General features: G+C 28.7%; 1 protein-coding gene across 2 annotated transcripts; it reads right to left on the reverse strand.

Moving 5' to 3' along the window:
* On the reverse strand, window positions 1–20,634 carry LOC122270700 (glutathione S-transferase 1). 2 transcript variants are annotated; one of them, XM_087165478.1, is made up of 5 exons: window positions 20,461–20,634; window positions 4,626–4,684; window positions 4,031–4,172; window positions 2,672–2,836; window positions 1–259 (listed from the first exon to the last, which is right to left on the reverse strand). In XM_087165478.1, the coding sequence occupies exons 1-5, from the start codon at window positions 20,599–20,601 to the stop codon at window positions 122–124; spliced, it is 645 nt and encodes a 214-aa protein (XP_087021604.1). In that variant the 5' UTR covers window positions 20,602–20,634; the 3' UTR covers window positions 1–121. The 2 variants fall into 2 exon arrangements, with proteins under 2 accessions (XP_087021604.1, XP_042905059.3); XM_043049125.3 differs by lacking the exon at window positions 20,461–20,634 and adding an exon at window positions 16,631–17,093.
* Between the last annotated feature and the right edge of the window lie 5,948 nt (window positions 20,635–26,582).

The following is a 26,582-nucleotide window of genomic DNA, read 5'->3' on the forward strand; positions in this document are numbered from 1 at the left end:
TTAACGGAACAGTGATTTATTGAAATTTGTATTAAAACAAATGAATCGTATTTCTGTGAGAAAAAACTTATGCTTCCAGAAGAAACAAATACATTTTAAAATGACGTAGCGTAACATTTGTTCATTTTTTAGATCTTAAAACTTCCTTGAATTCATTAATAGGAATTTCGTTGATTTCTTTAAAGTCTGGAACTTCTGATTTCATTTTGTTTAGCCAGGCAGTGATTTTAGGGTAGGCAGCATAACTGAAGTCCTTTAACTGGAATAAAAAGGAAACAGAATTAGTATAATTGTTATGTTACAGTACAATCTTGGAATTGTTTGTTCCAATAATGGCCAACAATTAATTAAGGCTGTTTTTCGAAGGCTACATCGTAATATGAAATGACGCTTTTTTAAGAATACTATGCTATTTTGATAACTGCTGTGAGTTTGCAATCGTTACTCATCATGACTGTTAGCTCAAGTTTAGTCTATCTAAAGCCAGCACTGTCAACGCTTATTTTGAAATTGGCGTAAAACGTCAATATGGGGAAAAGCCAGTTGTGTGAAAATGAAAAAAGTGTTTGTAGTCTAATTTTGTAAATATTTTACGCGAATCTGTTAATAATTTTAAAAAAATAAAAAGTAATTGTTTTTTAATTTTCAAATTCTTTTTTTCATTAAGTTTATTATGTATTCATATTTTCATTATTGATATATAGGACCAGAGAGATGTGAGTAAGAAGAATTTCATCACTTGAACGATGTTTTCATTTGCTTTGTTTATTTAATAGTCAGAAATCTAATCTATGAATTCTGACTAATCGAATTCTGTAGTAGGATCGTCCAGAGTTCTGGACAGCCATACAGTGTACAGTTTTCCTTAGTTAGCAGCAGCATCTGATGGCAAAATTAGTAACTAATTATGAATTTCGGTAAGAATACGCCTTTTATTTTCCAAGCAAAAACGCGTCAAATTGATTTCTATCAATCTCTGATTAATCAAATCCCCGATTTTTCACATTGCTACTTACTTTTGAGACAATCGGTACTTCTACACTGGAATACTTTCCCGTACCTTAAGAACTCCGAGGAGAAGACTGCCAAGAGAAAATTGCTCATGTTTTTTTTACAAATTTGTAGAAAATATATTTATGCTAAATTTATTTCCTTCTATTTTACTAACCGATGTTAAAAAAAAATTTAACACGTAATAATTTCATTCGATTAACGGGTCTGGTTTTCAAAGTATGTCAATATTGTCTTTCTTTGACAATTGCAGTTAATTATTTTGCAAATTTTCTGTTGCCTACCTTTTAAAGATCATTGTCAACTGTAGATTTATTTATTTACTAAAACTAGAGTTTTTACTAATATAAGTAAATTAAATATAAATATTGAATAAAAAATTACTTTTATAGTTAATACATTTATTAATTATTACACCTTATTACTTATTTTTTAACTGAAATTTCACTTCTATGGCAATATAAAACTAACGAAAAAAAATATGTTAAAACGTGTGCGTACACGTGTAAAAAATACAAGCAAGTAACTTGCGAAAAGCGTGTAAAAAATACAAGCAAGCATAAAAAATAACATTCAAAGTTGAGCAGAACTCTTTTATCAAGAGAAACTGAATTATTCGGAATTGCAACCTAGTTGCACCAAGACATACCAACAAAACTGAGAACTAAATTTATATGACTTTGGCTTTTAACTGACGCGTGAGATCATATCATATATCATATCATATATCATATCATATATCATATCATATATCATATCATATATCATATCATATATCATATCATATATCATATCATATATCATATCATATATCATATCATATATCATATCATATATCATATCATATATCATATCATATATCATATCATATATCATATCATATATCATATCATATATCATATCATATATCATATCATATATCATATCATATATCATATCATATATCATATCATATATCATATCATATATCATATCATATATCATATCATATATCATATCATATATCATATCATATATCATATCATATATCATATCATATATCATATCATATATCATATCATATATCATATCATATATCATATCATATCATATATCATATCATATATCATATCATATATCATATCATATATCATATCATATATCATATCATATATCATATCATATCATATATCATATCATATATCATATCTATAGTAAGTTAGAAATTGAAACTAGAAAAAAAAATTTAAAAAAAAAACACTATCAAAATCTAAGGAATCATGACTGAGGAAAGTGAAAATTGCAGAAAGGAAACCTAAAAAAAACGGAAAGGTAACTATTAGAAACACCATGTCCCATCAGGCAATCTAACTGGATTATGATATTTTCTGTCATTGCCACTTTACTATAAAAAATGTGATGCAACATATGCAACAATTATAGTGATGCAACATATTTTGATTACGTTTTTGTATCTTCCTCGATTAAACTCTGATTTAAGACCCCTACGGTTTACAGTTTTTCTTCCCATCACATTTTTTTTACAAGGATTCTAAACAAACGAATTTAGAGCGTTGATCTTAGAGCATATTGTACAACATGTTCAGCATAACGAAAACGCTTTATAGCTAGTTACATTTCAGCTACTCAGCAATAATTAAGTAAATTTTAGTTGTCTTACTTCTGCAAAAGTTAGACTTGCAAGGATGGAGAGGTCAGCAACAGTCAGATGATCACCCGCAACGTATGGAGTCTTGGAAAGAAACTCTTCTAAGAACGCCAAGGTTTTCTCAAAAGCTTCCTTCTTTTCGGGATCTTCTGCTTTTCCCATGAATAATGTGGGATACTGAAAAAGAAGAACATCACATTAGGAAAAATTACAGAGATATGCAATAATTTTTGCTAAGAGAATGTAAAAAGACAAATTTCAAAGCGTGGCAATAAGCATACACTTTCTAAACAAATGGGTGCAGCTACGGTAATAATATTAAATACTAATTAACATGATGGGGTTATCGTTTTTTTAAAATATTGGTAATTGAACTTACGAAATTTTTATTAATCTTATGGTTATTTTACTTCAGTTTTGTAAAATGCACTTGAATATTTTTTTTCTTTAAGCAATTTTGAATTTTAATGAAGACCAAGTGCATTTTTATCCTGGCACTAAAGACAAATTACGATTGATTAAAATAGTTTAATTTCTCCTGTATTATTATTTTTTTAAAACTTTTTACTATTTTGAATAATCATATTCATAAGTTTGACTTGCACCCTTTTACACTAATAGAAAAATAAATAAGGGTTATTTTTTCCAATTTCCCTTAAATGTTACTTAGTTTTTTGTCTGAACGAAGTTCCAATATAATTTATTTCAAAACCGATGTTGAACAGTCGACCCGATACTGAGCTTACGATCAGGAATGTTCAAATCTGTAGCCTTGTAATTCAACCCAGAAGAAAAGGGAACTCCTGGATTGAGCATTTGGAAAAAATAGCCTTTGTAGAAGACATTTTGATGGAACTAACCTGCATTTGCGTTACAAGAGAGGAAAAACACGAAAACCTCCCACGATCAGCCTGACAAATGATCCGTCTACCACTTAGGACTAGCACTCTGTTCCACTAGCAATGCGTTCAGTGAGAGTAGGAAGCAGAATTAGTTATAATCAGCCATCTCGCACTTGATTTGTTTAAGAGCATGTCAGCTTAAGATGCACCATTTTTAGTGAACCAATCAAATTCAATGTTCTTGCAGTAACATATAGTTGCTTCTTTTTCAACGAAACTATAACCCATTTTAAATAATTCTTTGATATACATCGTAAGAGTTAGTGTGAATTAAATTTCCGTCTGACGTGTTTAACTTTAAAAAGGCTTTGATATTGTTTTGAAAGTATATTTGTATAGTTTGATACCTAAATAAACGGAAGTATATGCTGTCACGGATGATCTGATTAACCGCGATGGTCATTTCTTAACTTGCAACGGAGTATAGCGTTACGTCAATAAGATATATAGAGGATATTAAAATACGAACCAGGTATTCACCCTCAGCCTTATAGAGAGTGCCAATATCGAAGTAAAGCAGCCTGTCGACAAGGGCTCTTTCTTTTGGATCCTTGGGATACAGAGGACTGTCCGGAGAATATTTGTTCACAAGGTATGTGCAAATAGCACGACTAAAAAACAACAAACATATTAATTATTCAAGTAAGTCAGTAAGCACATAATTTAATACAAAACTTGATTTATAGTTAATGCTTTTTATGTGAAATAATTAACATTTCCATGAAAAGTGAACAACTTAATAACACTATTTAGTACATTATTTTTAACTTTATATTTCAATGCTGTGACTTAATTTTTTTAAAAACAAATATTTTTAAAGCCTTTTGGTCTTAACAATATCTGAGGTTTTTGTCTTTGTAATTTTGTTTATTTTTGTATGATAATTAACCAGATATGTATTTATCGCTTCTCTCATTATCACCCCCCGGGTTAACTCCAGGTATTGCAAATACTTATTATCCCTAAAAAACTGGGGAGTGTGTCAAATGTGCTTCATGTTTTTTTTTTTTTTTTAAACAGTAGTTTACTTTTTCACTAAGATTTTGATTTAAATTTCCTCTTACCTTTCCCAAAGATAGAATCCATTATCATCAATAGTGGGAACACCATGTTGTGGATTCATCTGCAATACAAACAGTAATTAAACGTTAAGAATGATTTTTTTTATAATAATTAGTAAAATTTAATATAAAAAAAAACTAATTATAACCGAGCTATAAAGAATACATCAATTGTTAATGTCAATACACTTTTAGTTGCAAGGTAAAGAGAAAAATAAGAAATTTAATTAGAAAAAATTAGTAGCAAAGAATTCAATACATCAACATATTATAAGAGGTAATAACAAGTAGAGGATAAAGAAGAGAGTTTAGGAGGTTAAACAAAATCTTAAGGTTTTTATTATCTGGATACTTTAAAACGAATATTACCACCCTACAAAATTTTATCATCTTGTGATACTCGCCATGCATTTTTCGCGAATTCCGTGAGTGAAAGTTGGAAAACCCTAACGGTAATATTTAAAAATATCCAAATACTATGCGATTTAGAATAAGGTGAGGATGGTTTTCAAGAATGAAAAATGTTTGTTCTGTGCCATTCAGGTATTAACTGCTCTGATAGAATGAATTAAGAAAAGATAATCAAATTTATTCAGTATGCTATCCACGTAACTAGAGTTATTTGTTTTAATTATTGCGAGTCATGAATTTAGTTTTTAAAATTTTAACATCACCATTAAAAGATAAACTATGATTTATTTCAGTTAAGGTTTTTTTTCTTGCATTTTTAAGAATATAATTTTTGAAGAGTAGACAAATTTATCCCATACTAATTTTCAAAATGCAATAAAAGTTCCCGAAATTTAATTGTATGAAAGAGCTTGGAATGGTAAATCAATATTTATTATTAAATGCACATTTAAAAAAAAATATATTCAGTGTTTACTGAATATAATTTTTTTAAACTGGATTGGATTAATTTCTTTAAACTGGATAATTTTTTTAAACTGACTTTTTTGATTTACTGAAGTAAATCAAAAAGCTTCACATGAGGCAGTGTACATTTTAAATAACGCAAAAAAGGTAACTGAAACATAAATTGATTAACAAAAATCAATATGAATTATTGTAACTATATATTAAGCCAAAAATTAGTTTCGGTGACTCCATAAAAAATGTCAATTAAATTATTGCTAAATTCAACTCAAAATTTTAAACTTTTTTGAAACTCTTTCGACCCTAGCGTCCTACAATTAGAACACATCATTACATTACTCTCTAAATTCTCCATTTTTATAGTTTTTTTTTATGGCGATTCGGCAGAATTCGACACTAAAAATGAGGAACATTGATAGATGCTTTAATTTATTTTATAACCGTCGATGAACAACCGACTCAATTTTGGGTTTTCGACCACTAATATTCAACTCCCCAGCCTAGTAATTTTAAATCCAATCCAGAAGACAAAGAAACTCCTGGATCAAGTATTTAGAGAAATGTTGCCCTCATGGAGAACTTTTTGATGGAACTAACCAGCATTTGTGTTACATGAAGAGATAACCTCCCACGGTTACCTGACGGCAATCCATGATCAGTCTACCACTGAGAATATTTTATCTTAACACTGTGGTGGTGCAAGGCGGGTGAGGAATTCGCTATCGCTGGGATTCGAACCCGGTTCACCTCATTGGAAAGTGAAAGCTCTATACCCTCAGCCACCATGGTTCAGGTGCTGTAAGATTTTATATGTAACGATATATAGAATGCAGTGTTTCTAACCAGTCATAAATTTTTATCTACTCAATTCATATTTCAAGGCTGAAGGAGATAAAAGAATGTATATTATGTTCCGCATATTATTTCAAAATTTGGGAAAGAACAAAATAATGAATTTGTAACAATACAAAAAGATTGAATTGTCTTATTAATCTTTATGGTTTTTTCTATTATCGAAACAATGAAGAAGATAGATAAGAAAAGAGAATGGATTCCTCAATACCAACTCCCTCCTCTTTTATCAGAATGACACTATTTTATTTTGTAGTTTTTTTAGCGTATCATAATAATTGTTCAATTATTTTTTAAAAAAAACTTAAATGCTAAGAATGTTTATTATGTAAATGTGATAATATTTCCAAATACTTTTGAATGAAATTACCCCCATAGTAGATTACAATAAAGTTTCTAAGCAAAATTTTAACTTAAAATATCTTTTTAGCAAACTTTAATTATCTTAATTTTTATTCTCATCGAACACATGTATTTAGTAAGTGTGTTTGAGTTGATTGATTGAATGTGCAATTTAATGGTACAACTGCTTTAATGTTCATAGCAGGAATAGTTAGGATGTATTCTAAGTAACAAAATCTTATGGTATCAAAACCTATCTGAGAAACCAGAGTAAGAACGAAACTAAGACAACTAACTGAGAAACCTATGTAAGAGCAAAACTAAGACAACTAACTGAGAAACCTATGTCAGAACAAAACTAAGACAACTAACTGAGAAACCTACGTCAGAACAAAACTAAGACAGCTAACTGAGAAACCTACGTCAGAACAAAACTAGGGAGCGTCAGAACAAAACCAAGACAACTAACTGAGAAACCTATGTCAGAACAAAACTAGGGAGCCGTGAAACATTTGTATTTATCACAAGAAGACAGCTATCGAACAAAGGATAGCATTTCAGCATAAAAGTGATAAACTAAAACTGGTACTGTAAGGTACCTTTTTATTTACTTCTCACTAGAGCTGCACAATGGGCTTATAGGCGATGGTCTGGGAAAAATCCTTGACGATGATCCGGAGGAAACACAGATAGATTATATCCCGTTTTGCAGGACACATTTACACAACATACATCCATACGCAGATAGTAATTTAGTCCTGAAACAGAGCATGATCAATCTCCGATCCAGTAACCCTCTAGAGGTATTGATTTGTTAAGGGAATTTGGAGGACATCGTGACCTCGACAGATTTAGTGTGCGCCGGTTACCATTTTGTACACGGGGAGTCTTCGGTCGACGGGGATCGAACTCACTACCTCTCGAACATGAGCTCAACGCCTTACTAGCTAGGCTATACCAGCCAAACTATGACTGCCAGGAATGAAAGCATGAGAATAAGACTAGTAAATAAGTATGCGACCAAAGCTGGAAAGTATAAAATTTTAGACTGGTGAACATAAAAGTGTGAGAGACTAAGACTTAATAGGAAATAAGAAATAAAAAAAGGTAAGCATAAAGGTAAAGTTGCTGCTTCGTAAAACAAAAAATTATTTAACATAATATAAGCTCTTCAACGTTTATTTCATAATCATTAAAATGACTAGCACATAAAAGGTTAAAAAAAAGCAGTTTTAAAGAACAAAAAAAAAGATCTATTGATTGAAGAGCATAGAGAGTCACAGAGAAAGAAAGTATTAAAAGAATTAATCAATGAACAAAGTATAATATTATGCGAAAGCAGGACAATGAGCATTTTTTCGCCAAATTATTAAAAGCCTCAGAAACATGTGACATAATTGACTAAGCAACTAACGGAAAAGTTAAGTTTTAATACCAGATTAATCCCGCCCTTTTTTTCTGACAAAGTTAAAATTTTCAACTTTTGTTTTCGTCTTATTAATTTTTATATTAATATTAATATTCGCCTTATTGTTTTAAATCCCCTTAAGCGACAATGGTCTACTTTTTTATCAATACCCAGTTTAAAGCTATTTTACTTATTTCTCAGTAAATAGAGTTTGGATCTTATGCTCTATAATGACAATCCACATTTTTAATAACTCAAGATAGCATTTTTTCAAGATCTTGCTTGGTAAAACGTTTATGTATCTAGTGGAAATTATAGAAACTTGTAGAGTAACTGTGAACAATATTAAAGAATAGTGTGTGTATATTTTACCAAACCTTTCACACCATGGAATACAAGAAAAACTATAATAAAGGATCTTGACTGTTCTGAACATTCTGATGAATTATTACGTAGTGAATTTATTCGATCCCTAAGTTTTGATTTTACCCCTTTTCCTTTCTTCGAAACCTTACACAAGTCTAATAGAATAACTTAAGGGGTCACAGTACCTTTGCAAAATTTTTTTTTGAAATAAAGGTATAATAATTCATTTTGTGGAAGCTTTACATGTTCATTTAAATTTAATCATTTTTTGAAGATATATTATTGATTATAACTGTTTGATTTTTTTAAAATTTAAAAAAAAAATTAAATCCGTATAACTTTTTTTTAACATAATTTCCGTATTTTTTTTCTTATTGCTTGCAATATTCATCTCAATAGTTTTGTGCATTCATTTGTTGATATATCAGTTAGAATATTTTTTTATGGATTATTTTGTAAAAAAGGTAGAAAAAAAGGTTAAAAATTCCTGTTAGGTATATATAACATGCTGTAAAAATTTTAATACCTCATAAAATGCTTATTCCATGCACAATTGAAATAAGTGTATTATACTTAAGATAAAAAAGTTTACTTCAAAGATTTATCTTAAATAGAAAAAATTCTTTAGGGATTCAATTAAGATTAAAACACAAAATTATCATCTATGATAAAAAGCACTTTAAAGTCTGTCTGCCGAGCAAGTTTCTGTATTAGCACAATCTAAAATCATTCATAACTTTTTTAAAAATGTAGATAGAGAGGTGATTTTTTTTCAGTGCATTTGAAATTGTTCGAAGTTTTAATCTAAGCAATAATTTTTTCCCTCGATATTTTGGTCATTTTTTGGCTGACCCCTTAAATCAAAATATTTTCATTAAGGAAACAAAATTGCTATTGATATTGAAAACTGAATTATGATCATTAACCATTTCCGAGTGCAATTGGTAGTTAACCCTCAAGGGTATGAGTCATTCTAAAGAATTATGGCACATAATCCGCTACCAACCGGTGTCCCAGATATTTAGAATTAATCTCTTGCAAACATGTAGTGACACTCATTATTTAGAATTGACTTAAAAAGAAAGTTAAAATCCACAGGTCGTGAGATCAGGTCATGTTCTTATTTTGAGCGTTAAGAAACATTGACACTTTAGAAATCCCATCGATTGCAACACATTGAATGAATTACCTGACTTTGACGAATCAACCCACCAATGCTTTATATGTTATTGAAACTGAGATGCAAATGTTTTCTTTTTATTAAAATCAAGTTTATTCATTGGAGTGGGACGAGATAAAGGTGAAAGTAACAGCTGGCCATTCGCCGTGCGGCGAGTCAACAAAAAAAAAAAAAAAAAAGTGGCGACTTCAATTAAATAAACAACTAGCCACTTTTAATTTTTTTTTGAAAATTATTAAATGATAAAAGTACATCAATGCAAAAAGAGTCTAGAAAACAGAATTTTAATTAAAATTCCCAATGATTAGATTCAGAATTTTGATCTTTCAGAATCCATCAATTAATAATGAAAAGATTCATGTGGAAGGAGAGTTCTTTAATGATTCACATATTTCAAAGTTGTAATGAATACATTACATGAATTTAGCTGCCAAATTATTTTTTCAAATATTTCAGTTCGTTTAACTAAATTCTGTCAAATATTTATATAATTTTTTATAATTGAATTAGCTTTTTATAGCTGTAGATTATTTAGAGTGATTAAAAAAAAATTGTGGCTTTTAAATCGCAAAAAGTGTCGATAAAATGAAAAGGACCGATCGATATCGGTCACTGACTCAATAGGATTAAGGAGAAAGTGGCTACTAATTTGTCTACCGTCCACTGGCTACTCACTGAAAACGTGAATTTTTAGGTCTAGAACGAGATAGCCACGATGTAGAAAAGTTGCAAAGTATGAAATAGAAAAAGTAGTACGTTACTTTTTCAAAACGGTTTTACAAGATTATATTTTAAAAATGTAAAAAAAAATCTTTAATTTATTTTATTTAACCTTGACACCGATGGGATACCGGTGTCCCTTTCACATATTTTTTTCTGTCGCTCTAATTACAAGAGAAAAAAAAACATATTTTGGTATTTTTTAAATTAAAATTTCTACATTATCGGAATTATATTCTTACTAAAATATAAAATTCTAAAAAAATAATTAAAATTTTTTTTCTTCCATTCACATTCAAAGTTTATCAAAAATTGATTTTGTAAATAAAAGAACTTTAAATGATGAATTAATTGTTTCTCTTAAATCATAAATAATTGTGAGTAAGTGCAAATGTTAAAAAAATATTCCTTGGAAGTGAGCTATTTTTGAAAGATTTAATCTTAAACGCAAATATATATATATATATATATATATATATATATATATATATATATATATATATATATATATATATATTATTATATATATATATATATATATATATATATATATATATATATATATATATATATATTTATATTGTAATATTGTAATATTGTAATATATATTTATATTGTAATATTGTAATATATATATATATAATAATATATATATATATATATATATTATTATATATATATATATTACAACTGGCTTCAGTGGTACATGTTACTGCCATCTACCGGCAACTGCTTAAATTAAAAATTGAATACTTTCGGAATAATTTCATATGTTCTTTTTTGCCATATTCGTCTTTGTTTTTTTACGGTAACGCTTCGAAACCCCGGAAGGAATTATGAATAACCCTGTGTATATGCATATACATTAGTGCTTTATGTTGTATTTCATAACCATAAATAATCAAAACTTTGAAAATAAAATTTTCCACTTATTTTGACGTAAATTAATACAAAATAATGAAAAAATATGTTTAATAAAAATTCTCCGTCAAACTCCCGAATATTTTCCCAAATTTTTACCTCCAGTGGAATAAAACTTAAGGAGGAAGAGCCTTTTGGAACTCATCCCATTTCATCGCACAGTCAGAAGATAAAGTAAGAAAAAAATGACTTTTACTCAAAAATTAAATCATCGATGGTATTAAAATTTCGCATACTTCCAAGATTTGAGAAGTGATTTACCGAAGGAATTTTCGATCACCTTATTTTACAGGGCAATAAATTGTATAATTTATACTAAAATTGTGTTTTACCTTCCCATATAACTCTGCCGAAACTTCAAATTTAAATTATATCTTAACTGTTACAAGGATACGATGCAATTGATTATGAAATTAATTTCTGAATAAAATGATTTGCGATTTTTTAAAGCGAAACAACTTTTCTATGGATCTGCACGAAAAAGTAACATATAAAATATTGCTTGCATAAAAATAGAGTTTATGTAGTCTCGGCTAATTTTTCAAATAATAGAATCATTTCATGTCAAGTTCATATAAATTATACGTAGTCTCGGCTAAGTTTCCAAATAATAGATTCCTTCCATATAAAGTTTATGTAGTTGCGACTAATTTTTCAAATCGAATCATTTCCCGTAAAGTTCATACACAATTCATGTAGTCTCGGTTAATTTTCCAAATAACAAATTCATTCCAGATAAAGTTTAGGTAGTTTCGGCTAAATTTTAAAATAATAGAATCATTTCACGTAAATTTCATATTAAATTTATGCAATCTCGGCAAATTTTTCATATAATAAAATCGTTTCTTGCAAAGTTCATATAAAATTTATGTAGTCTCGGCTAACTTTCCAAATAATAGATTCATTCCATATAAAGTTTATCTTAAGTTGTGTTGTAAGAATTTCTTATAAAAATTTTAAAAGATTTTAAGTACCGTCATGTGGGGCTACTTTGTGCAAATTCGAATTTGGCACTTTTCAAGTGGTGCTATTCAGTATTATGTTTTTTTCACGTTAAAAATGTGTGAAATTTGAAGATAGAAGTCTTCACTACAAACTACAAACATTACTACAAACATTTTTTCGAATTTTAAAGCAATCTTAGAGTGTGTTTTGTTTATCCAATGTCAACAACTTTCCGAGAACGTCGGACGTCGAGAAGTGTGCGAGGAAACTTCAGCTGTGAAATGCAAAGACGTTGATAAAACAATTGTCGTAAGCGTAAAATTTTTTACTTATATATTAATAAACAATTATATCATGTTAGCGTTAAAAAATTTGAAAATTAATAACAAATAAAGGGAGAATGAAAAAATGTACTGTGGGGCTACTTTGTGCAAAGTTTCATTCGTTTTTTTTTAACGGCAGAAAAATTGTCAGACGTTATAAAAAAAATACATGGAAAGAGAAACTACCGTGATTACACTTTAGAAAATCTGCAACAATGTTTGCAAGCAGTTGCTGGTGGTATGTCGATTGCAGAAGCTTATCGGAAGTACAAAATCCATAGAAATACTATCTCTAATAAAATTCACAAGAAACACGTGAAACGTGCAAGTAAACTATTATTTTTCTTCTACAAAGATTTCTCTAATGAATTAATCAAACGATTTTACACATAAAAATATATTTTACAGGACATCAGGTGATTTTGACAGAAACTGAAGAGCAAGTTCTGTCATGTTCATTCAAGCATGTTATGTTCAAATTTATCAATATTATAAATGTTAATGAATATTAATAATTATTATTTTTGGAATTTCATTCATTTCAATGTTCAAAAATGCATATGGTTTCTTTTTGTTTAAACTCCAATGTTTTGAAATAAACATTCTTTTTAAGAAAAAATTCTTTATAAAAAATTGTTTTTTAACGATGAAAATTATTTTCAAACTAATATCTTTACATATTTTTATGTTTTTGTTATTAAAATGTCAACAATTAACTTTTTTAACAATTTTATATCAATATTTTACTAAAAACATGGTTATTAAACTGAATTCCTATCAATGCACAAAGTAGCCCCACTTGGGGGCTACTTTGTGCAAGGTATGTTTTGACTTATCATTTGTAAATATTACATGCAAATAATGCCTATATTGATCAAATTCACTCGTCTGAGTCCAGTTATGAATATAATATAGATAGATTTTACTAAAGTTTAAATTAACATAGTTTTTTTACATGTCAAAGTTCGAAAACTGCGAAATCCTGCACAAAGAAGCTCCACATGACGGTAAATGATAAGTTTGTGGTTTATTTGAATTTATTTATGTTATTTAAAAACCACTTAATTTTCATCTGCTTTCTTTAAAAATTTCACAAGAAATTCTTGCAACACATTTTAAGATTAACTTGGGTCGACTTCATAGCATCATTTATTGTAAAAGTCTTTTGATTTCTCACTATTTCATTTAAAACTCAAGATCCTTGGAACGATACGGAGGACCTTACAAGACCTTTAATCGTATCTTTTCATACCTATTACATACAATCGATGCCTGAATCACAAATGATAGTCTTTTCTAAGCATTTCCGTGTGCGTGATCATAACACACGCAATTGTTTTGAAGAGAAATAAATTCTCTAAAGATTGCCTTATTATAAAAAATATATAAAAAGTTAATTTGCCTGATATCAAACAATTGCATCATCAACTTCGAAGACACTTAGGATTAACTATTTCCTTAATGTTGCATTGTGATAGAAGTAATATAAGCTTTCCTTTCTTTATCTTTAGTGAGAGACTTTATTACGAAATGATAACGTTAAGATAAATCTACTAAACACATATAAAGCAGGGATCTTTGAAAGTTGAAATTTCAGGAGGGAACTTTTAAAATATAATTTTGCAACTATATATTTTATTTTTTCATTTTATAACCGTTGTTGAACAGCAGACCCCATTGTTTGGGTTTACGACTCCGTAGTTCAACTCCGTAGCCTTATAACTTTGAATCTAGACTAGAAGACAAGGGAACTCCTGGATCATGTATTGGGAGAAATTTGCTTTCGTGGTGGACTTTTGATCGAACTAACCCGCATTTGCGTTACAGGGAGAGGGAAACCACGAAAACCTCCCACAGTTAGAATGACGGAAAGGGGACTCTAATCCATGATCCGTCTACTACTGAAGATATTATACCTCAACACTGTGGTCGGTGCAAGCCTGATGCAGAGTTTGTTTTGATCAGCCATTGCTGGGATTCAAGACCGGTTCACCTCATTGGAAGGCGAACGTTCTATCCCCTGAGCCATCACGGCTCTGCAACTATATATTGATGGCTAACGGGGTCAAATATATTGAGGCTCTTTGAATTATTTTGCTTATAGCTCGCTTATTGTTGAGTGAGAGATAGGATGAAGTTTACAGAAGATGAACAGCTTTACGGAATTGTGGAAATGATTATGGTCTGTGATTGTTTGAAGCAACCAATCATCGATGACACTGCATTTCTTTTTCATTTAAGATTGCGTGGTATCTGACTTAACCGTTAACCGCACCGTTTATTTATAGGTACAAATTTTTCAATACAAACTAAAGAACACACATATGAAAAATTATAAATTTAAAAATAAATTAAGAGCATACATTAGAAAATATAAATAAAAAATGTTGATCAGTAAACTTGGCATTATTATTTTTCCAATTACAATTTAAGTTTTACGAAAAATTTAAATTTAACAAAAATTGTGGTCAGAAATTGAATGCTCTCACATGAACAAAAAAATATGTAAGTAAAATAGTTTCATTAATTACAAATAGTAATAATTCTTCCTCTTTTAGGATAAATAATGAAAAAGAATTTTTTTAAAGAAGAGAAATATCTCTTAGTTGGTCTAATTTAAATTTCCTTACTGTCACAATTTATATGAAAATGACTTATGAATTCAAGCTCAATTAATTTTGGTATTCCATAAAAATTATAATATATAAAATATGACATGGATTTCAAAAAGAAAACAAAACTCTCTCGTTAAGGGTTGAAAAAAAATTATTCATAACCGTTTAGACGAAATAATTTTAAAAATGTTCATAAAGACTAGAAATCCTTAACTATTACCAAAATAATAAAGTAATTACAAAATATAACATTTGACACATTTCTAAATTAAAAAATAATTCTTGAATAAAAAGTTCATGAAAAAAAAGCGATTATGCAAAATGAAAAATTTAGAATATGGTCAAACATTATGAAAAGCGGAAAAAATGTAATGCATTATTCGAAGGGAAGAATTTGTTGCAAATTGAGCAAAGCATTAAATTGAGTCTAACGAAAACCAGAATCGCCTTTACTGCACAAAACATTTGGGTAAACATATATACTCTCTGTAAGCTGATATATACTAGCCTGTTTTTGATTAAACAAATATTTAGAAACTATCACATTGAGTACAGGAGTCGTGGGATCAGTGTTAACTCAAACAAGAAAATTCTCCGGAAAAAGACTAAGCAATCTAGTTTCATTATACTAAGCAAAGAGCGATTTATTTCTTATTAATTTTTAATAATTTTATTCGAATTTAGGAATGATACTGAATGTTAAAGAAAAAGTTGTAAGTCAATAATTTAAATTATGGATTCTATTAACAAAACCTCCTTGATTTTATAAATATAGACTGAACTAGATCATAATTTAACTGCTACTTATCATTATAATTAAGTTCAGTATTGATAAAACTACTAGCATTAATTTAGTTAAGCGATTAACTAACTATGTAAAGAATTGTTTTCTTTCTAATATTAAAAAAAATATGACAACAAAACAAAACTCTGTAAAAATTGCACCTTCTGTGTAATAAATTTCTGGATCAATATTCTCTAATAAGAAATTTCATTAAAATGAGGAATGCTCATATCACCTCCAACTCATATTTCACAGCAAATCAGAGAATTGTTAGATAATTATTTTTAATGAACTCAGTGGCGCGACAGCCCGCAGAGGGCCAAAGCCTACTGTGCCCATCTCAGTTTTCTTGACCTTGGGCTCTGGGGTGCAGGAGCAAATGTTCCGGTCAGGTGATCAGCCGAACGCGGAACCCCCAGTGTTTAGTTTCCTAAGCATGCTTGGTACTCATTTAGCGACCCACTGAAGGGATGAAAGGTTGAGTCAACCTTTCCCGGACCGAGGATCGAACCCAGGGCCTGTAACACGGGAGCGCGAAGAGCTACCGCTCAGCCACAGGGCGTCCATAATTTTTAATAAGTCAACTATTTTATAAGATTTAATTAAACAAATAATAAATCTAGATATATTTAAAAAAAACAAGATTTTAAGAATACACATAATCAGCTCTACGTACTTTAAGATATTCAGGTTTCAATTGCTCTCCAGCTAATAAATCAACATATTTCAGGTTTAAGTCAACACCCAAACATTTGGCTGTCATTAGAACGGCCCTGGTGGGACCGCTTGCAGGGTGGTAATACAAATCGATCGTCATCTTTGCTGAGTCTAAGAATCTGAAGAACTAACTTCTATCTTAAACAGTTGATAATTCTATCTTAATCCTTATCTTCTATCTTAATCAGTCTTCAGCTTCTTATTTACTCAGCTGATAATTTTGACCGTCATTCTTCAGACGGGGGGAGGGAGGGAGACGCCGCCAAGTGAGAGGGATGTTAGGCAAAAGTTATCATTGTTTCAATTGTAGTTGAAGGTTGACATCATAAAACTTCAAAAGCCACTTGTTTTGTTAGTTTATCTTTTCACGGTGATTATCCTCCCTCCCTTGATGCTTTCAGACTTTTTATTCCGCCGGCTATATCGGTGTTTCAGTGGGGGGGGGGGAATCGTGTACATCAGGGCACAAAATGTTGAAAATTTTTAAATGTCCCATCGAGCATGTTACTCACGGGGACATTTTCGGTAGATTTATTTCGCTACAGAGATAATAAAAAAAAAAAAAAATTCATTATGAAGTTTAAAAATAAAAAGAAAAAAAAGAAAGATTCCTTTCTTCTCAGGAAAGTTAATAATTCTTTAAAAAAATATATTATATTTGTTTCTTTCTTATGTACAAATAAATTTCTTTTCGTCTTAGAAAGTTTAATTATAGCTGGTCTCATATTTACAAGAAATGAGTTTAAAATCAATAAACGAAATGTAAGAAAGTTATGATAACTCAGAAGCTTCATAAGTTTGGTGACCAAAGATCTACATCGTACAAGCTAGAATGAAATTTTCACTTGCCCAAGCAATAGCTTATTACTGAAAAAAAATAATGATAATAGCAATTAATACTCTGTCTAAAAAATGACCTTAGCTGCATTGTTTGCATCAGCACTTTTATTTCAAGCATAAATCTGAAGTATTAATAATTATTAACAGAAAAATTGGTATTTACAAGGAAGATACAAATAATCAAGTCTAAGCCTGTCCTCCGCATGAAATTAATGTAAGTTATAAGGGTATTTAAATGAAAATTAATTGTATCCCTGATTTATCGATATTGCCTGCAAAAGTTATTTTTCATTTCTCTTAAATATTATTATCTATTAATACGTTTTAAATTTGGAATATTCATGAAAAATTAAGGTTTAAAAGCATAAATGTTTTATCTTAATAAAGAAATCTCGTGATGTTACCTTATTATGCAACGTTCTATAATAAAGATATGAGTTACCGTTTTACAATCATTAAACAGTACATAAAATGGATAAGAAAAATAAATATTACTTATGTAAAACTGTGTTTTGTAAAAATATGCAATTAAAATAATGAATACAAAAAAAAAATTACTATTTGAAATTCTAGAGCGATTTCAAGAATAAACTTTCGCATTATTGCTAAATAATATCATCCGGCAAAAGAATATTTGGAACAAATTTGTGTTCATCAAAAATTTGAACAAATTGTGATTGAAGCTGTAACGGTAACAGCAAAAAAATATTTTATCCCTATAGAATTGTAAAACTCAATCTGTGAAGCCAAATAAGTGTTAAAACTGTGAAAACAAAATTTTAATTTAATAGTTTTTATTTTTAATGTAAAAATATTTATGGACAAAAATAAAAAATTATAATGAATCAATCTGCAGGTTTTGATGGACGATTTCTTTAAATAGGGCACATAATTCGGATGTTAGTATTTCAATTTTCAAATTAGGTTTGTTCTGAAAGCTACCTTTTTTAAAAAATCAAAATCATATTTTTAGTTTAGTTTATTTTTTTATCTGAATATACAGGTTAATAAAGAATACAATGGCATATATATATATATATATATATAAAGAAACAGGCAAGTCCATACGTATATATATATATATATATATATATATATATATATTGATATATACGTATGGACTTGCCTGTTTCTTTGAAAATGACACGTAAAAAATAAAACATATGACTTTGACGCATCGCATCCTACACTAAAATGTATTATTGCTTTTTTCCTACCATTCCTTCCGTTTAAGAGAAGTGGGGAAGCTTAATATCCACTTGAGTGCATTTTAAAACGAATCCTGTTTAGAAATATATGATTAAATTGTATAAAAACTTTAATTCATAGATAGAAACCGATTACAGATTTGAAAACAGAGACACGGTAATGTTTAAAATCCGCTCAAAAATCTTTTAAAAAAAAAATAAAATAAAAAAAACTGAGAAGAATAAAACTTGGAATTTCTAACCAAAAACCGATATATTAAATCTTTAAATACAACAAAATATCTTAAATTCTTTATTACTCAAATATTTGCTTACGTAAAATGAAGAATAAAAGAGTAATTTGTAAGTAATTTGAGGAATAAAATATAAATTTTTAACTAAATTTAATTATGAAAGTCTTAAGTCATTGTTTATATGTAATATATTACACATATATAAGAAAAAATAAGAACATTTTGCTGGAAATAATAAATTTTTCTAATGGAGTATTTTCCGCATACATTTACTTACAAATATTTTTTAAGCGAGGATTTAAATTTTTGAGAATACATGCCCTTTATTCTTCCTTCTCTTTTTAGCTTTATTGTTTTTTCTTCTCTCCTAAATTTTTTTTATTTTATTACCATCCAGGGGCATGTAATCGAATAGTTTACGGAAATTCATTCATACATAGTTCATTACTGTGCAAAATAAAAGAACAAAATTCACTACATGCGTTCTTTATTACTAATCATTTAAGCAAAGTTAAAAATGAAAAAAAATTCTTTGGTCATAAGAAAGGATTGAAGTGCACAAAAATAATTCCGCAAGTGAGTGAAATACGTTTTTTTACGAGAAATTAAAAAAATTTAACAGGTCACTTTGATTAAAAGTTTTAAGATTTAAAAATGTATCATGAAAAAAAATCTATATTTTCCTCAGAAAATCAAAATTCCTTACACTTGAAAATTATTTCCCAGAATTTTTTCAGAAATTAGAAATTTCACACATTTTTAAGAATTTCAAAGGTACGGAGAAATGCAGGGACGTCACTAAACTTAGAATTTCGCGGAAGTAGAAAGTCGCGAAAATATTTCGTTGACCCTTTATTTGAGGGTTAGATTATAAAATGGATATATAATCAATAAGATAGAATAAGAAAAATGGTTAAATCCGTTGAATTAAAATAGATAATGGGAATCATTACAGATTTTAATTCCTAATTTTATTTTTAAATTTTTGATAATTACTTACATTTTTTTTTTATCAATGATGTATCAAAAGCAGGGCCTTTGGAAGTCAGGAAATTTTGGAATAAGAGACCCGCGAACTCAAAAGAAAAATAGCCCATTGTGAAGCTCTAGTGCAACGTTAATAAAATTACCTACCTTCAAACACAAGAATTTAAAAAGATATAAGATGATCTTATTTTCTATTATTATGATTTTGCTAAATAGAAATGTTGAGACAATTAACAACTGCATTTAAGAGGCAGGCCTAGGTATGGCTTTATTGCAATGATAGTTTCTAATTTTTGAAACTAATATTCAAAGAAACTAAGTTTTTTTTTTTTGAAGAAAAAAAAAACGCAATTTTTTAAAGTTATTATTCTTATTTTTGATTCGGATATCATCGGCATGGGACTCCCATGCGGTCCCTAGCGATGCGACGTCAGCTTAGTGGATGTCTTGAATTTTCCTTTCACAAATTTGAAAATACATAAAGACTTTAAAAAGGAAATGAATAATAATTGTTTTCTTACCCTTATGTATTCAGGCTTGAGTTGTTCACCACCAGCCAAATTCACAAGTTTTTTATTGACATCTAGACCAATCATTTTGGCAGTCATTAATACGGCCCGGCATGGGGCGCTTACAGGAGCAATGTAAACATCGACAGGCATGTTGATTTCTTGAGTTTTACCACCGACTGAACTACACGAACCCAGGGCTGATAACGAGTGTCTCACTTTTTTATAAATACCGGTCCAGATATCTCAAAAATTCTCAGAGCGTTGATTGGAGAAAATTTCGTGAAAAAAGATAAAAGATTGCGTATCCGGTAAGTATAACAAATGCAAGAACTCCAAGTGACAACATTCACTCAACGTGTCAAAAGATTAAAAACGAAACAGGTTTATCAACAGAATTGGACGTAAAAACAATTCAGGTTAATGGCGGTAGATGGCGCTTGCTAATGAAATGTTGCAGTTCATTCTCGTGGCTTTTGATAAGGATATGCACGAGTTGAGAGCGGAACGAGGGCCCATCTCCATATACAAAAAGAATGTATAGTAGATATTTTCAGTAAAAGTTAATTTCAAATATAACAAGCAGGATTTAATGTTTAGAAATAGGTGCTTTTAGAAGAAAAAAAAACTATTTGAGGCACTAACTATTATTTTATTTCTAAATTAACTATAATTAGAACTTTTTTTTTCTTCAATAGTTAAAATTCAAATTTAGCGAGAAGGAATTAATGTATAGAAATAGTTGTTTTTATTCCAAAATAAAAGGTGATTTTCTTACTTTTTTTCAAAAAAATAAATAAATTAATAACCATTTTAGGTACAAATTAATTTTACCTCTTCAATTTTTCTTTAATTTTTAAAGTTCAAATTTAACAAGCAGGACTTAATGTACACAAAAAGTTATTGATATTCCTAAATAATATGTGACTTTTTTTTATTTAATTTCAGTGAAAAATAGTCATTTGAGGTACAAACTATTATTTCATTTTAAATTAACAATTAAAACACTTTTTCTTCAATTGTTAAATTTTGAATTTAACTATCAAGACTTAATGCTAACTATTATTTTTATTCCAAAATACTTCTTCATTTATTTTCAGAAAAATAGCCATTTGAGGTAAGAACTATTTTTTTTTTCTTAAAAAGAACCCTGATTAAAATACGTTAAAAATAGTTTTTTTCTATTAATAAAAGTTTGCTAAAGTTTTCTAGTTAAGGGAATACGTGAAATTTAACCAAAATTCTTCGTAGGAGTGATTGTGGTGCCGCTTAAATAATTTTCCTCTGCAATTTATTAAATGTCCAAAAAAAAGGGCAACAACTTCTCTGATCCATCAGGAATAAAATATAACATGGCGACATAATTGTTATCTTGGTTTTGCTCAGCTAAAGTCAGCAGTGAGAGTCCAACAAGGTCACACTCTTCGCTGTTGAAAGAAAAATTTTTCAAGTGCTTTGCTGAGTAATCACGTAAAAAAATTGCGATCGACATCAAAAATTGAAACTTCTTTTCAAATTCTTTGAAAATTTTTGTTATTATCCCAATATGTGATCTACCTGCGTAATAGATATTTACTTTTTTAATAGTTGTTTTTTTAGCTTTGCTCTTTGAGTGATGCTGCCCAGTATACATTTGCCCGGTATATACCCCACACTGGTATATTGTTTCAAGGTTAAGTGCCACTGCCCGGTGCAACTGATGCCCTTGCAACTGATGTTTTTTTAAGATCAAGTACCGTGCGAGGAGAACTTTGCCATACTATAGTAGCGCCACCTAGTGATCCGTAAAGTAACTACACATTATCTCGCATTAATATGTGTTCACAGTATGTCGGGATTTGGCCAAACGAAGATCGATCATTTAGGTTTCCATAGCCGAAAAAAATCAAAAATGTTACTCTAGTATACTAAACTTTTAAAATGTATTCTGAAATATTATATATTGAAAAAATAAAAGTTTAAAATGAATAAAAGAAACCTAAATTTAAATTACTTTGCTGACGTGCCCAAATTATACCAATATTTTTAAAATATTATTTGAATATTTAAAATAAATATTAAAATTATCTATAAAATTATCTATAGAGAGTCTATTTAAGTAGTGTTCAAGATTTGCCAAATAAAAATTGTTCGTATAATGTAATGCATTTAATAAGCGATGTCAAATAAATGTTATTGTAAATTAAAAACGTCATTAAAATAGAAATCTATTTGTCTCTACTTTTTGCAAACATAGATGCTAGTGTCATTTTATTCTTCAGTGTATAATTTACATAAAACATGCCATTTTGATTGCTCAGATATTTTAATAACACTAATATTTATTTCCTTTGTTATTGTCTTTCAATTATAAAATGTCGGTCATTTTTTCATGGATTTGAGACATTTCTATCAGCAAAAAATAAACTTAACCTTTTTTGTGTCGTTACTAGAGATTTATAAGAAGACACAATTGGAAAAAAAATATGGTGGAATTAACAGTTAGTTAAGTTGCATTATTCTAATGCTGAGAAAAAAACTAAACATTTTTTATGATCGAAATTCACATTTTCCCATCCATACATTGAACATGCATATCATGTACATGTATACATATACATATTGTACATCATACTACATATATTGTGCATGCTACATATATACCTATATTGTACATGTATACATATATTATACTGTTCATAAATAAATTGTACATGCATGCATGGGACATACATTGTCCAGACAATGTATGTATGTTTGTACAAACAACAAGTACTTGTATATACATGCGTACATGAACATAGATGTACATTTTACATACACAAATATTTGCATAAAATGCATATATTCATTGTGTATAAATGTACATGTCTACATTGTTTGCGCATACATACGTAATTATTAGCTATATACATACGTACATATATTTTATACTTACAATATAAGTGTATGTACATGTGTGTGAAACTAAAATGTCTGTACATATGCACTAGATAAAATCATATGTGCATACATTTTAATTACATTCATTTGTACGTATACAAATACGTACAAAATGCAATACATGTAAATACGTGCAAAATGTATCATTATGAAATACATTATACTATCTACTGTAAAATATAATCATTTATAAGAATACAATAGTCTTGTAATCGTGTATTTTGATTACATGTAATCATAATTACATAAAATCAAATTACCTGTAATCATGATTATGTGTAATCATATATTTTGATTACTTGTAATCATAATTAACCGTAATCGTTTTTGTTGTGATTACTTGTAATCGCAATTACTTGGAATCATGATTACAGTTGTAATCGAAATTTTGATTACAGCTGTAATCAAAATTTTTCGAAAGTTGTAATCACGATTCCAAGTAATTGATTACTGTAATCGATTATGTAATCATGATTACAGCTATAATCAAAATTGTAATCACGATTACAAGTAATTGATTACTGTAATTAATATTGTAATTATGATTACAACTGTAATCAAAATTTTTGAAAATTGTAATAGATTACTGTAATCAAAAAATGTAATCGATTACATTTTTGTCCAACTCTGCACATACTTTCATACATTCCCAAGGCAAAATTCTTGAGTGGACCATTATGTGGTAATGGATTTTGATAGGCCCACAAACTTCCATCATTTCATGTTGGAAGATAATGTTTTACAATATGATGGTCAGCCAACATGTTATGTAAGAATTTCTTAGACCAACAAATTCCATCATCTCACGATGGAAAATATTGCTTCAGGACTGTGATGATCAACCACCAAGTTATGTTAGAAATTCTTTGGCCGACAACTTCTATCATTTTATAATGAAAAATGTTGTTGTTGTCTTTCAAATTTTACAAACTGTCAATCTTACCAATGCTGATTTTCAATATTTAAATGTTGTCAATGTTTTATAACCTTGCACAAAATTAATGTAAAATTTAAATGGTTTAAAAAATGAATGATTTTCTCTTTAATCATAACGTGGTTACTATCTCATTCACTTCAGATTTCACTTTAGTGAATAAATATGAATGACTGTAATAAATATCGTATCATGTCTTATCATAATGGATAAAACTTATTGTCAATTTTACAATTATGGACGAAAGACTGTTGAATTATATTACAGGTGAAAAAAATTATTCGTACTAAAAACTTGTGTTCCAAAATATAATAAGGAATTATTGTTTTAATTATGGATAGATTTTAATGCTTTTTTTCGAATTTAATATACAGCTTTTAATGTCTTATAATTGATAAGCGTGCTAATCTTTTATTTTGGTAACATAATTCAATTTTTTTTTAGTTTTGTCCATAAAATTTGCTTTACGGTTATGCATTTTTTTTAAAAATCATTTTAAGAAAAAAAATATTTGAATGAGAAAAATGAAAGTGTTATCCCCCGAAACAAGCATAAAAACAATCGATGGAAAAGCAATTTTTTTGCCCGGAAAACTAATTTTAATGTTAACAAAAAACGCTTTTTTTTAATTTCTTCCCTACAGTTTTTGAATTTTGAATAAAAGTACTGTTTAAAGCCATTAACCGCTTCTCAAATAAATAAGAAATTGCTGTTTTCTATTTCCCAAAAATAATCTTGTATCGAGACTTTTAACTCTGTCTTAAAACAATAAAAATAATGCTTATTTCATTTATTATAATTTTTTTTTTCATGAAATCTTAACTTTTTGTTTCCGTATCTACATTAAATTTTATACGATATTCAAAATTTGTCCTACAAATTTTTAGCAGATGACGTCAAAATCTAAAACATTTATAAATTCATGAATAAATAAAACCCTGTCACCGTGAATGTCATCTTGCACGCGGGTGGTCAGTATTTTGGTTGCTTTCATGAAGTTTAAGTAAAATATTGGACAAAAAATACCTTAGATTGAATAAGTAATTTAAAGGATTAAGCATTTATAAAAGTAAAAATACTTCTGCTTTAACATTTCCAATCGAACTTTTCAATCCAAAGTGAAAAGAAAATTATAATTCAGCTCAATACATACGCCAAAAACAAATCTTGGAACTAACTGATGCTTCAAGTATTAAATTACATGACATAAAACCTTATTCTAAGACTAGAATTGATAAAACGATGAAAATTTTTGTTATTATCCCAATATGTGATCTACCTGCGTAATAGATATTTACTTTTTTAATAGTTGTTTTTTTAGCTTTGCTCTTTGAGTGATGCTGCCCAGTATACATTTGCCCGGTATATACCCCACACTGGTATATTGTTTCAAGGTTAAGTGCCACTGCCCGGTATACCTTGCAACTGATGTTTTTTTAAGATCAAGTACCGTGCGAGGAGAACTTTGCCATACTATAGTAGCGCCACCTAGTGATCCGTAAAGTAACTACACATTATCTCGCATTAATATGTGTTCACAGTATGTCGGGATTTGGCCAAACGAAGATCGATCATTTAGGTTTCCATAGCCGAAAAAAATCAAAAATGTTACTCTAGTATACTAAACTTTTAAAATGTATTCTGAAATATTATATATTGAAAAAATAAAAGTTTAAAATGAATAAAAGAAACCTAAATTTAAATTACTTTGCTGACGTGCCCAAATTATACCAATATTTTTAAAATATTATTTGAATATTTAAAATAAATATTAAAATTATCTATAAAATTATCTATAGAGAGTCTATTTAAGTAGTGTTCAAGATTTGCCAAATAAAAATTGTTCGTATAATGTAATGCATTTAATAAGCGATGTCAAATAAATGTTATTGTAAATTAAAAACGTCATTAAAATAGAAATCTATTTGTCTCTACTTTTTGCAAACATAGATGCTAGTGTCATTTTATTCTTCAGTGTATAATTTACATAAAACATGCCATTTTGATTGCTCAGATATTTTAATAACACTAATATTTATTTCCTTTGTTATTGTCTTTCAATTATAAAATGTCGGTCATTTTTTCATGGATTTGAGACATTTCTATCAGCAAAAAATAAACTTAACCTTTTTTGTGTCGTTACTAGAGATTTATAAGAAGACACAATTGGAAAAAAAAAATATGGTGGAATTAACAGTCGGTTAAGTTGCATTATTCTAATGGTGAGTAAAAAAAAAAACTAAGCATTTTTTATGATCGAAATTCACATTTTCCCATA

The sequence above is a fragment of the Parasteatoda tepidariorum genome, chromosome 6 (assembly GCF_982258835.1).
Source record: "Parasteatoda tepidariorum strain Cologne lab strain chromosome 6, Ptep-v5.0, whole genome shotgun sequence".
Lineage (NCBI taxonomy): Eukaryota > Metazoa > Arthropoda > Arachnida > Araneae > Theridiidae > Parasteatoda > Parasteatoda tepidariorum.

What these genes read in the sequence shown, in the direction of transcription:
- LOC122270700 (XM_087165478.1), bottom strand. Translation starts at nt 20,601, where the DNA reads ATGCCTGTCGATGTTTACATTGCTCCTGTAAGCGCCCCATGCCGGGCC. An exon ending in GGATTCTATCTTTGGGAAAG is followed by an intron (nt 4,173 to 4,625) that starts GTAAGAGGAAAT and finishes GTTGTTTTTTAG; the next exon opens with TCGTGCTATTTGCACATACC. An exon ending in CAAGTCTAACTTTTGCAGAA is followed by an intron (nt 260 to 2,671) that starts GTAAGACAACTA and finishes TTTTTATTCCAG; the next exon opens with TTAAAGGACTTCAGTTATGC.